Raw genomic sequence first — 12,715 nt, forward strand, 5'->3', positions numbered from 1 at the left:
CGACAGAAGCTGGTGGTAACAAGCATGGAATGGCGCAGAACAGAGCAGACGCTGAAGGGGTATCAGAGAAGATTTCGAAAAGAGGATAGAGTCCTTGTGATATTAAAACGCGCGCAGTTGTCCCTGGGTCATGGTTTAGAGCGCCCCCATGCGGACGCCGGGGTCGCGCAAAAGCAGATGTACGGTCCTTGTATGTCTGGGAGTTATACGTCTGGTGACTAGAACTCGAGATAACTGGAAGAGGTTGTGACCGATGAAGCCGACCAGCCAAGTAGGGCGCGTAGATACATTATTGCTGTGAACCTTGAGGTCGGAGGATCGCGTCTGGTATACTCATACTCAGACAGGTTGTCTAGCTCAATCATCCACGAGTATAGCTCGCTATGTGTGCTCTGAATGCGTTATCATCGCCAAGCAAGGACTCAGGTCAAGAGAACCGTTCCGAGTGCGTGAGGACCAACAATCTAGTTCGCAAAATTCGGAGTTTTGAGTCAAGATTCTCACGCCTCCTCCACGTTGGACAGGCCTCCGACCTGTTACTCTTTCTTCTGGAGCACACTCGGCTTCGTTTGTGTGTCATTAATCCACGATGATACGTTATGCATCATGCGTGAATATGGATTATCGGCGCCCAGCGCTGCCTGCAAACCCGATTGTTGGGTCTTGCGACCCACCATGGCCCACTACCGGTTCTCTGTTTTGTCAGCGACCTTCGATCTCAGCGATAACAATAAGAACACCTTGAAACCACATTGACTATCCACTCTCGTTCCCTTTTTTGAGGTACTCTGGCATGGCGGACATCCCTGTTTTCACCTTGAACGATGGCACGAAGATCCCATCAGTTGGAATGGGGTATGCCCCATGCTCTGCGTTCCAGGATGAACCACGAAGCGTACTAACACATTCAGGTGCTGGATGGGGTCGCCTGGTGGAGGAGAGAAAGTAGAGATCATGTGCAAGAAAGCGATCGAGGTACGGGCACAGCAACGTCCGATTCGTCGATGCTGATCAGCGGTTGCGTCTGAAGCATGGCTATCGACACTTCGATACTGTACGTCAGTTCCATCTGGATTGTCACACTTTTCTCAGCCTCTCTCATGGTCTAGGCCAGCGGATATGGTTAGTACCGCGATCCTCAAATGTGCCCCGGACTCTCTCAGTAGCCCTTGCGCAGGCAACGAGCAACATGTCGGGAAAGCCATCAAGGAATCCGGGATCCCGAGATCGGAATTCTATGTCACGACCAAGCTCCCGTACGGACCAGTTCCCGTTACCGATTCGAGACTGACGTTTCATGCGTTTACAGGAATACCGACCACCATGATGTTCAACATGCATTTGAGGAGTCGTTCAAGAACTTGGACTGCGATTATATCGACTTGTACCTGATGCATTTCCCCCAGGCTGTTATCGTTGATGGTACGATTGAGTGTCCCTTTCTTGCCACTCACTAACCCAAGGGGCATTCAGCCAACACTAAACCGGAAGATGCTTGGCTTTCTGAGCGTACGTCTTACCCACCTGCGTTGCAGACTTTGCGCGTTTTTTGATGTAGTCACAGCCTTGCCCCCTGATGCGTCACCGACTTTCGTGGAAACCTGGCAGGCTATGGAACAGCTGCTAGGCACAGGTCAGCTTCGTTTGATTTACGCGCGCGTGATTATGAACCCGTTTTCAGGCAAGCTCAGAAGCATAGGCGTATCCAACTTTTCGATCAAGCTCTTGGACCAGCTTCTTCCGCGTGCTACGGTCGTACCCGTAGTCAACCAGGTCGAGCTGCACCCATGTCTCCCTTCCAACGAGCTCATTGCGTACTGTCGGTCGAAGGATATACTTCCTGTGGCATATTCGCCTCTCGGTGAGACTGCGAACGCCTCCCAACATATGATGACGCTTACATCGGGCAGGCCAAACCCAACCCGTGTTCTTCACAGAGCCCACCGTCACCGCCATCGCTCAGACTCACGCCGCGACCCCTGCTCAGGTCGTTCTTAGCTGGGGTGTTCAGCGTGGGACGCCTGTCATCCCAAAGAGCGAGAACGAAGATAGAATGAAAGCTAACATCACGGTGAGACTCCAAAGGAGCCGCGAGTGAATCACTAGGACTGATATGTGGTCCACAGCTCTTAACTCTTTCGCCTGAAGAAATGGCGAGGATTGATGCAATTCATAAGAAGCCCGGAATGCATAAAGCCTTGACCACCATTCATGTACCCGGCAGTAACAAAACCTTCGGATGGACCTACGAGCAGCTTGGGTGGAACTTTATTGAGGGAGGCATAGTCCCCGAAAGCGAATGATCCCTTTGAATATACGTGTCTCAGAATCAGACGCATTATTGCATCTAACTTCGGCTTCGAGGCTCGCTCGCTACAACTTCGGTCCAACTGATAAACAAACACTGTGCTTTTCACGACCTTAAGACAAGTTAGGGCCGTGGGAAGTTCATCCACAGCCGGCCCGAGGGACACGTATCAGATTATGTAGTTCCACGGTCAGATTATTATCTTTCCACGATCAGATTTGGACACGACTGAATCGACAGATCACGTGAAGGCCAATCAGATATAAGCCCGACAAGTTCAGGGTTTGATGGCAACTTGTAGCTTCGTTTATACTACAGCACGACCACTCGCAATGTCCCGCGTCTGCTCAGATTGCAACGTGCAGCGTGCAGCGGCTCCTCTATTCTGCGTACACTCTAAGCAACAGAATATATCACTCGGGCGATCAACGCTCATCAACATCCACGTGCCCCTAAATGTCTGAGTTCCTCCCTGACCTCTCGCTTACCGCCTTCCACCGCATTGCATGCCTAGTAGAGGCGTCCATCGGAAGCTGATTTAGGTATGCAATTTAACTCGATCTGGCGAGCGTGGTGGAACTTCTTCCGTTCCCAGGCCATAACATAACAACGACTGTCGTGAGGAATGCCTGACGAGTCTCATGCAGGGTCGTGAACCCGACAAATCTTCGCTGGCCTATGGTGATCATGAGCGTGAGATGCGCATCTGGACTCTTTCACTCCCGCTGTGAATTTCGGTCTTTGTGGTGCGCATAGAAACATGGGCGCTCGCCGCGCCGTCGTCGAACGCGGTTTGATTAGAAGGAACCAGCTTCAATTACCGAGTGATCGGAGGCAACAGACCGACTGTTTCTTGCCGGCTCGTGCTCAGGGGATAAAGTTCTTCTCTCCTCGCGGGTTTCTTTCCCGCTCCGTGTTGTCAGTGGCCTCAGTCCTCGGATAAAAGTACACCAACGGTGCATATCCGCCGCTCGGTTGCCGTGTCAACTCGTAGCAGCCAGTGCGCCGGGGAGATAGAAGCCGTTCAACCCCCCGAATCCTGTCACGTTTGTTTTCAGCGCCACCAAAGGCCACTTGACCCTGCCGACTGCACCTTCGGAGGCCGCTCTGGCCTGTAACTCGTGGACCCCCGGTGCATCTCTCGACCACTTCCGGAATCAATTAGGAAACGACTCGGAAGCCGGGACCAATATTCACGTGTCCCTCTGATCACAATAGAGCTTACTGTTGACTTGGGGCGCGCTCAGGATTGCGCGAATGCGGTCACGGTGCCTTGGTTGCGACGGTCCAGTCTCGCAGCGCTCACCGGTCTCTGCGACGGTGCTCCTTGCCCGCCTGTTTCACTGTTTGTCGGAGGTCGGAAAGCGTATTCGTTTGCCAAGCGGCTCGAGAATGCATGTCTACGTCCACTCGCTGATCTAGCTGACGGCGGCCCTGGCACACACCGCAGTCAATGCAATGGAAACGACCGTACAATCTCACATTCATTTGGGCATGTCGTTCGATATAAACGCGACGCCATTCCCTTCCAGTTCTACGTGGTGACATCCCGCGGCCATGTGTTCCACTCCATAAATGTTCCCGCAAGAGCGCATGGCAAGATCTTTGGATGTGTTCTTCCTCGGTACCGGAACCATTTCCCCGGTGGGCATCGATATTGAATACTTCTCGAGAACCAAACGATGCACCATACGCCTAGCGTTGCCGAGAACTGGAAGTGTATCCCGCGCAAAGCTTACATGTGGCCACTCAGACGATCTCGATTGAGCAAACGAGGCATTCGCTCCCTGCTACAGTTGCTGAGTAACAGCCTGAGGTTTTGGCGATAATGAATGAGTACTAGTATGAATGGATACTCTAACTTCTCAAGCACCTGATGACATTTACGCTTCAGAGATGGCTTTCTTCGTGTTCCTGGGGCGGGCGACGATCCGATTCGTTTGTCTGATTGGAGCAACTGTCCTCATACTATGAGTCAAGCTCGACCGACGAATGATGGCCTACGGGCACGCATATAGTATCCCCTGGTCACGGAACGTACTTCCCCCACTGCCCTCATTGAACCCAAATACGGCTTCGCTGTCTTGCCTGAGATCCGTACCGAGGATTGGTCCCGAGGCGCCACCATTCGGATACTGAGATTGTGGTGTCGTTATCGTCATCCGCACAGCGCACGCAGGGTATGATCTCGATATCGCACTCATGAACCCAATGTGTCTCTCATTGGGCACTGTGCAGATTATCGACATCGATTCTGGATGTGAGTCTCCCAGTTCAGCTCACACGTCCTGCTCGATTAACACCGTCTCGATGGTGAGGTCCGAGTTTGGAGCAGATACGGCAGAGAAAGCTTATTCTAATGACGTTTGTTGTGCAACCATATCTCGAAATTTCGGAATCACAAATCAGAAGACCGGGAACATGTCTTGGCTTAGGAGAATATCAATCCTCGACCGCTCCGATAAACAAATTCCACACACACTGATATCCACGGTATATCCGGTTACATACGCAGATGCGTTACCACCAGCATTTCGCTATGCTCGTCGGAATCTATGTGCTAACTCGTGAATGACAGACTGATGTGCCACCTGCAGTAGTCTGCAGTACGCATCCGCTTTCCCCGCTTGCAGTATGCATTCCCGTTGCCCAACCCTCCACACCTCTTCCATGTTGCCGCTGTGCACGGCACCGAAGATTTTCCCGACCTCGGCTCCGGATGATAAACGCGATCCGGTCGACGTGGTGGTTTCCCAGCTCTCGATTACTCATACAGATCCCCCTCCAGATTATGCTACCTGAATCTGGTCAGTAACGCCCGCGGCTCTCGGAACATCATAGGTTATCTCATAACCCCTGATTCTCATCGCGGGCGTAAGAGCACCTGCTCACCATCGTGAAGACCATCTCGTGGGACCGCGGCACCGAGTTCAGGGACAACCACTTCATGTACCTTCCCACCAGCTCAAATCGAAGTCGCCGTTCACACAATGCACCTCGTCATCGCGAAGGTCCCGTGGTTGTGGATTCGATGCGACCCGAAAAGGCACGTCAACCATGTTTGAGTCCCACCCTTCTTCAGACGAACAACCTGAACGTGAGGAAGAAGCTATTGTTACATTGTTATATTGTATGTAGATACAGTGGTTTGATCACATCACCTCACGATACGGCCTAAGGTCATTATTATCGCAAGCAAAGGTATCCGTGTGCTTGCACGGGTATGAGACGCGGCGGGTCCATGCAAATCAGTGAACGTGGGGCACTCGAGCGGTGCGCGAGTAACATCATGTGCCTCGGTGTACGTCAACCATTCCCATGGATGGCGCGGGTGTGCGGGAGTGCACCACGGACGACTCCCGGGACGATGCTGTGGGTGTGTGACAGCGGTCCGGTGCGCTGTTCGATGAAGCAAGGCTCGTCGGGACCTACTTCTGGTAACTACTGGTCGATGGCCAACGCCCGACGCCCGGTGCCATTGTTTGGGGTGCAGGTGTTACGGTCGTTCTGTCGTGATATCTGCTTTACTCAGTACGAGTCCACGAGGGATGCATGACCTACTCACGAGGATGGGGGTGCATTGGGAGAATTTCGCGAGCGTGAAACCGTGGTTTTAGAGTCACGACCCACGTCGCAGTCGTCGTCCAATCTCAAGCGGCGAAGGATAGCCGCGGTGTCATGCGTTTCTACGCCCTGGAAATTGTCCAGGGAGGAAATCGGTGGGAGAGAGAACGGCGCGATCGCAGCCGACTCGTCGGGTACACGGAGAGGAGGTAGGCGTATCGGCTCTGCTGCCGCGGTATTTGCGGAGACCGACGACGGCGTCGGACATTGGCGATGATAATCATATGACGTGGGGCTGTGCGCCGACGTCGGGTCGGAGGATGGGAGGGGTACGTTGGGGCGCTGAAAAGCGGCGAGAGTGGGAGAGGCAGGGTACGGTGCATATCTGCGCTGCGGATTGTGGCGCTGGCCAAAGGAATGTGATCCGTCGATTCCATGTTCCAACGACCGAGGCAATATAGGCTCCGTTTTCGGCGAAAGGTGCGATGATTGCGATGATGAAGCAGCGATGGGCCCCGGCTGGGAGGCCCGGCGTTGCGTGATGAGGGGGGAAAGGTGTGCTAGTGCGTTCTGGGCGGCCCCCGGAGTATACGACGTCGCCGGCCACGTCGCCTCCGAGAGATTACCTGAGTTGTACCTGCTGCGAGCGATATTGTGTTGGGTAGATGCTGCGTCGGCGGAGGTTGTGGTTGCAGCCTGTCGGCGGCGTCGTCTGCCGCTTCCTGCCGGAAGTATCTGTCCATATCCTGGCTGATCGGGCGACAGGCATGTCGCCGGGAACGTCGGGCTAAAACTCCCGCGCTCAGCGGCAACGACAAGGTAACTGGCACGGAGCATGAACTCACCCGAACAGCGGGATCAAGTCTTCGCGGATGGGCCATGCCACACTGCGATTAATACATGATTAGAATTCGAACTACGAACTGCCGCCGCGAAACGGTCGACGTACCGTCTAGAAAGCCGTAAGGCGACCTATGTATTGTGCTCAGATAGGGAACAAGAGCAGAAGTGATGTTAGCGACTAACCTCGTAGGGTAGCCAGGTTCCCTGAATCTTCAGATAACCTCCGCGCACGCGGCGGATATGCGGCTCTAGCTCTGGTTGTGACTCAACCATCTTGACAATATCGGCTGGTAGTGAGGGCATCAGAATCAGCGCGCGGTATACATCGCCAATTCTAGGGATGGCCGACCTTTCGAGTTGCCCAGGGCTTCAGGGGGGCAAGGTCTCAGTGAATGCGTTATGGGTGCGTTCCCGGCAGCGTACCTTTCCATATACCCGTCCATAGGACGTAGCCTGAAGCTCGACGATCAGCGGTCGCATTGGGGCAATAAGCAAGCACACCGACCGTCATCGATGTCCATCATGATCCATTGGCCGCAGAGCTGATATTCGTAAACCGGTCTAAAACCTCCTTCAAACCCGGTTCAGCCGGGAGACAACGAGCGATACTCACATATATCCTCGTGGATCATTGCTAGTGATGTATCTTCCCTTCGTCACTTGATGTTTGCTGCTCGCAAACGGTCGAAAGCGCGAGTTGGATCCAGCGGAGTGAGGTGGAGATGTCATGGTGCGGGGCAGTGCCTGAAAACGGAAACCGCTGAGGTCAGACGCATGCCGTATCATAAATACGCGAAGCTGACCGAGGGGGCAGGAGATGCGGAAGTATAAATCTGATCCAGATCGTTGAACGCCACCTGCGACAAGAGGAGGGATGGGAGTGTCGTGAGTTGCTTTAATGGGGTGATGTCGACGCTCAAAAGCCGGGCACGGGGGGGCTTGAACCTTCCTGGTGGGGTCGGGGCACCAAATTCGCACCACGCCGAGGATTGAGCCTAATACATGTAAGGACGTTCCACGTTGCCGATAGTTTCATGGCTGATCATTTGTGTCGGTGGAGCACGCGCAGAGAGAATTGCCCTGCTTGCCGGGTGCCTTCGGCCCGCTACGGGGGAATCTTCTGTTGGATTTCGCATCATCCCGAAGCGCGCTAGGTTCACGGGACGCTCGCCAGGGGCTTCGTGGTCCTCGTTCACCATGTCGACCGTCCGGAGCCGAGCCGCTTACCCCAGGTTTCATATCGACGCCGTTCTTCTGCGTAGAACGGTGCAGGACTGATGGCGTTCCTCCGTCTCGGGTCCTCCGGCATCTCTACCCGTGAGTACGTCGCCTGAACCTCCGTCGAACCGGGCGTTTTGGAAAAGGTCAAGATGCCGAGCCGCTGCGCTGGCGCTGAGGGAGGCCTGCTTTGATGAGCGTTCAACGGATTGAGTACTCGACCTCGCACAGACAGCGCAAGCACCGCAAGGCCATGGGAATATCCCCGCGCCGCCATTGGCTCGACCGAGCAGGCGAGACCGACAATATCCACCACGAGCGCCCTTCGGCGCCCTGGGGAGCGGCTTCGCAAGCCTCGGGGTCACATACGCTTCTTTCGCCGGCGAACGAGGCTATCTCGATGGTGGCGAGAAAAAAAACAAATGAAAACGGGCCCTGGGCCGCCGGGGGTCCGTCTCCCACGTTGCATCCCGGTGACCGAGGACAAGCTGCCGAGATCAGTTAGCTCCTCCCTGCTGGCGCATGGATGGCGATGAGATAAACAATCGAAAGTTCGTATAGACGCGAGCCAAGAGCTTCAGATTTGATTTGCCGTTGTTGCGTGGATGATGCTCGGTGGTTCGTCGACGGGGTGGGCTCGGTGTCTGTTGGGATCGCTGGCAGTGGTATCCTTCATGAACGGCTAAGCAAGGACGACGGCAACGCAGATGATTGTCGTTCGCTATCCCTCCGAAGAGGCGGAAAGTACGATCATGGCCGGATACGGGCGCGAGAAGTGCTGTGCCTATCATCTCCGTTTTAGGACCATGCCCACCTTCGGTCGGTACCGAGAGACTAACGATGACGGGAGGCAGAGCCCGGGCCGCAGCACCCTCGGAGGTCAGCCATTGAGCTGCCATTCGCTTCGTAGTCGAGGACCTCAACTCGGAAACGGAATACACACAGTCGCTGCCGTAAACGCCGGTTCTATCATCAGCAATATGCCTATACATGTCCATGCATGTCGGACCCTTTCCCCTTCTTTGAGGCGCAATAGATCTATCAATACCCGCGAGTCGCGCGCGCGAACGAGCCAAGCACGGCCTTCACCTCCCTGCCATCGGAGCCCCCTCCTACCGTGTACACCACTTTACTCACGTCGAACCCATTGAACCGACTGGCCGCGCAGATCGTGTAGGCGCCCATGTTGTCGAACCCAAGCCAATCGCCGACGGCGAGCGTAGCAGGTAGTTCGGCGTTCGCGCACACGCAGTCGATACTGTCGCACGTCGGCCCCCAGACACTGCTCTTCAGCGTGCGGCTGCCGGCCGGCACATGAAAGGAGCCGTCCAAGGACAAGACGTAAGGGTGGACGACTTGGTGATCGAAGAGGATGCAGTTGAACGCTCCGTAAACGCCGTCGTTGATGTAATCTGATGGTACCAAGTGAGCTCGGTGTCAATGCAGAGTACGGCCGGACGGAAACATACACATCACACGTGGCTGATCTTCTTCCATGCCGTCCATATCTTGTTCGGTTCCGTCATCGAGGGGTGCACGACGAGCGATGACGTTCGCTGCCAGGTTGAACGCCTTCGAGACGTAGAAGCGGCCTGGCTCTGCGATGATCCTGATGCCGAGCTCGCGGCGGTCGATGAAGTACTCGTTGATAGCGCGGCGCAGCACGCCAGCCGTGCGCTCAAAGTTGTTGTCCTCAAAGCCACCCCCGACGTCGAGGAGCTTGAACGCGTATCCGACTTCTTTGCCGACGTCGAAGGCGGTCCTTGCGCGCATGACAGCATCCGCGAATGCGTTGGAGTCGAAGCAGCCACTGCCGACATGGAAGCTGACGCCCACCACGTCCAAGTCGAGCTCCTTCGCCTTCTCCAAAAGGCCTCGCACCGCCACGAGTGGCGCGCCAAACTTGAGGCCGAGCCTGCACAAGCTCTTGGAGTCGTCGGTGAGGATGCGGAGGACGAGTTTAGCGCCAGGGTAGACGCGTTTGATCTTGTAAAGCTCGTCGGCGTTGTCGAATGTCATCATCTCGACCCCCGCTTTCTGAGCGCCACGTATGAACGAAGTCGCTTTGCAAGGATTGGCGAAGATGATGCGAGAAGGGTCCACGGCGCCAATCCCCAGAACCTGCGAGATTTCGCCGTTTGAAGCGCAATCGAAGCCCGTACCAAGGCCGGCGAGGAGGCGAAGGACGTAAGGATCAGGGTTGCACTTGACAGCTGTGTTACCAATATAGAATCAGGGTCCACGATCAAGGAGTACAGAATATAGGACGTACCATAGAACGGCTCAATATCGGGAAGACAGTGCTTCCATCGCTGGTGTTGACGATAGACAGCGCTGAGGTCTGCCACAAAGAAAGCCTTTTCGGCATCGGGCACTCCGTCAGCGGCAAGGCGGGAGGCCTCCATGATGCCTTTTCGGAGGTGTACGTCCGGGTGGCCAGACAGGAGAGGGGGTAATTCGGGAAAGAGTTCGTCTTCGTCTTCAGAAGTCTCTGAGATACCTTGATCGAAATGCGACTGAGGGAGGTTCACGACACCCCGCAAACCATGTACGACGGCATCGTTCGGCCATGAGAGTTTATCCTTGAAGGAACGAGGGAATCCATTGGAGGAGAGAGATGGAGAGCAGGAAACAGATATGTCGACAGTGCAAGCAGCAGGCAGAATGTCAATGGCCATCGATTTGGATCGACGAGGCCGCGTAGTCGAGGAGTTGATGTGAATGGTCGTTGTTTGTGTGTGTGGATGTCCCCGGTTTTACCGAATCCGAACCGCCGCGGTCGTAGACGAGCCGGGCGGTGGACCAGTAAGTCAGAGGGCGCTCAGTCGATGGGTAAGCCTCGCTGGACGGCGAGGCGAGGTGCTATAGTGGTTGGGTGTGGTTGATCTAGGAGGCGGGCGAGCCGGATATAGATAGCTTATAAATGAAGTTGCGATATACTGTCGAGTGTCGGCCTGTCAGGGAGGTTCACCTGGAGAAGGGGTGCGAAGGTGTCAGTATATATACTGAGGTACAATGCACTATGGCACAATGGGCTCACCTCGGACGGATGACCACCTATCACAAAGCGAAGAAAAGCCTCAGCTTAGGGCCACATGTCGAAGAGGCCCGGCAATACGCACTCAAGGGTCAATAGACGAAGATCGTCGTTTCTTTCCTGGTCAGAAATGGTGGGCACAGCGTGCTCTGTTGTCGTGCAGCTCCGTTACTGTACGACGCGCAGAGACAAGGTTTGGTTTGCTAGCAAGGTTGAGGTTGAGGTTGAGGGCAAGGGGCGGACGGGGTCATCATCGATGATCAAAATTTCTAGAAGCGGTATAGCGGACCCCCAATGGTCGCACTGCTGTGCACATAGCTCGCCGAACCAATCTCCGAGGATGCTGTCTTATGGAAGTCAGCGTACGACATAAATGACTCACATCGAAACGAGTCCACCGGACCCTGCTGTTCTATGTATCGCAATACATTACTTCAGTGCAAATCGCCGGGAGGCATAGCAAAGTTATCGACTCACCGTACCGTTGTGACTTTCGGAGGTCCGTTTTGACGCGTTGCGATCCCGCCACTTCAGTTTCAGCGCTTCAGCCACTCAGCCACCTCAGGGCCACTTGCTCACCCTGACTTATTCTACGTCCACCAACTCAACTGCGTTCATATTTAACCGCCTTGTCCGACATCGACAAGGATCCCGTGTTTCGATTTGATATGGCCAGCCTCATGTTCGCGCAAGATTCGCGGCTGCTCAACGTCCTCTACCCGTGTCGATCCTCGTTCCGGGAGCCTGTAAATACTTTCCGGACCACATCGCGTACTTGGACATCGGCATCGCGGCAGTACAGTAGCGCACGGAAGCTCGCGCGCTCGCCTTCGGTATCTTCAAGCTTTTATGGTCCATTGACGTCCTGCAACGTGCGCACCATGCGATGGCCACGTAACGCCGGCTTCAACGTGTCATATACACCCGTGCGCCGAGGTATAGCAGCAGGGATGGTTCTCATGTTCATGCGTGCTCAGTATGGCGTGCGCTAGCAAATACGGATTGTGGTTAGTGCGCAAACTGCAAAAGATGCATTGCAAATGCGAAACCGTAAGACGTAATACAGCCGGCCCCCTTTCCCGTGAGGACGGAAGTCTGGGTATGGGAACCACCCAAGAACCACCGGAGAGAAGAAAGCGATGCACCAAAACCGGCTCTTCGACATCACGCCTGCGCAGAGATAAGTAGCATGGCGAAACTGGCTCGATTCCCAAACAGATTATCTGATACGCATACAGCGACATTCGGGCGCGTATCTATGCAGACTAGTCTCTGAGCCACGCTGTCTCAGGATCATCGACGGATATCCTGCTCAAGTCCGCTTTCGGAGGACCGGTCTCCATAGCAGTGATCCGGGTTCACACTCCTGTTGCGTGTGTAAAACCGTTCAGATAAGTGTGTAGCAACGAATCAACAAACGCCGGCCTATCTACTTGATCCAGAGTTTGCGCATTTTAGCTGTGTGATAGAGAGACTGGTTCGGACCCTCGAATCTTATATCCATATGTGAGCGCGCAGTGAAGGAAAAGGTATTGCAATATTAATATGTGCGAATGGCGGCTATTCTGTCGAGCCTGTCCAACGCCAACGAGTGGAAGACCCGCGAGACGGGGAACAAACACGACACAATAGTCACCGCTTCCAAGTATACGTAGCGGACCGCATGGCAGCCCCAGGTGGAATGAGGGAAACATGACCACGCTCCTTGGTCAAACGCATCAAAACGTGTGCTACATCCCCACACA

General features: G+C 54.7%; 3 protein-coding genes across 3 annotated transcripts; 1 reads left to right on the forward strand and 2 right to left on the reverse strand.

The window, feature by feature from the left end:
• Positions 1-793: 793 nt before the first annotated feature.
• Positions 794-2,303, forward strand: PUNSTDRAFT_128513 (aldo/keto reductase; the record flags this gene model as incomplete). Its single annotated transcript, XM_007388657.1, has 11 exons — positions 794-855; positions 912-975; positions 1,031-1,054; positions 1,110-1,122; positions 1,178-1,256; positions 1,310-1,422; positions 1,474-1,509; positions 1,565-1,633; positions 1,682-1,861; positions 1,911-2,071; positions 2,127-2,303. 11 exons carry the CDS (start codon positions 794-796, stop codon positions 2,301-2,303), a joined length of 978 nt encoding a protein of 325 aa, XP_007388719.1.
• A 4,410-nt stretch (positions 2,304-6,713) lies between these two features.
• PUNSTDRAFT_77107 (DNA-binding domain of Mlu1-box binding protein MBP1) lies at positions 6,714-7,444 on the reverse strand (the record flags this gene model as incomplete). Its single annotated transcript, XM_007388658.1, has 7 exons — positions 6,714-6,759; positions 6,822-6,844; positions 6,899-7,002; positions 7,065-7,082; positions 7,139-7,168; positions 7,221-7,276; positions 7,329-7,444. 7 exons carry the CDS (start codon positions 7,442-7,444, stop codon positions 6,714-6,716), a joined length of 393 nt encoding a protein of 130 aa, XP_007388720.1.
• A 1,530-nt stretch (positions 7,445-8,974) lies between these two features.
• Positions 8,975-10,338, reverse strand: PUNSTDRAFT_77304 (ornithine decarboxylase; the record flags this gene model as incomplete). Its single annotated transcript, XM_007388659.1, has 3 exons — positions 8,975-9,345; positions 9,403-10,146; positions 10,206-10,338. The coding sequence occupies 3 exons, from the start codon at positions 10,336-10,338 to the stop codon at positions 8,975-8,977; spliced, it is 1,248 nt and encodes a 415-aa protein (XP_007388721.1).
• Between the last annotated feature and the right edge of the window lie 2,377 nt (positions 10,339-12,715).

This window comes from Punctularia strigosozonata (genome assembly GCF_000264995.1).
Source record: "Punctularia strigosozonata HHB-11173 SS5 unplaced genomic scaffold PUNSTscaffold_20, whole genome shotgun sequence".
In the NCBI taxonomy this organism is placed as follows: domain Eukaryota; kingdom Fungi; phylum Basidiomycota; class Agaricomycetes; order Corticiales; family Punctulariaceae; genus Punctularia; species Punctularia strigosozonata.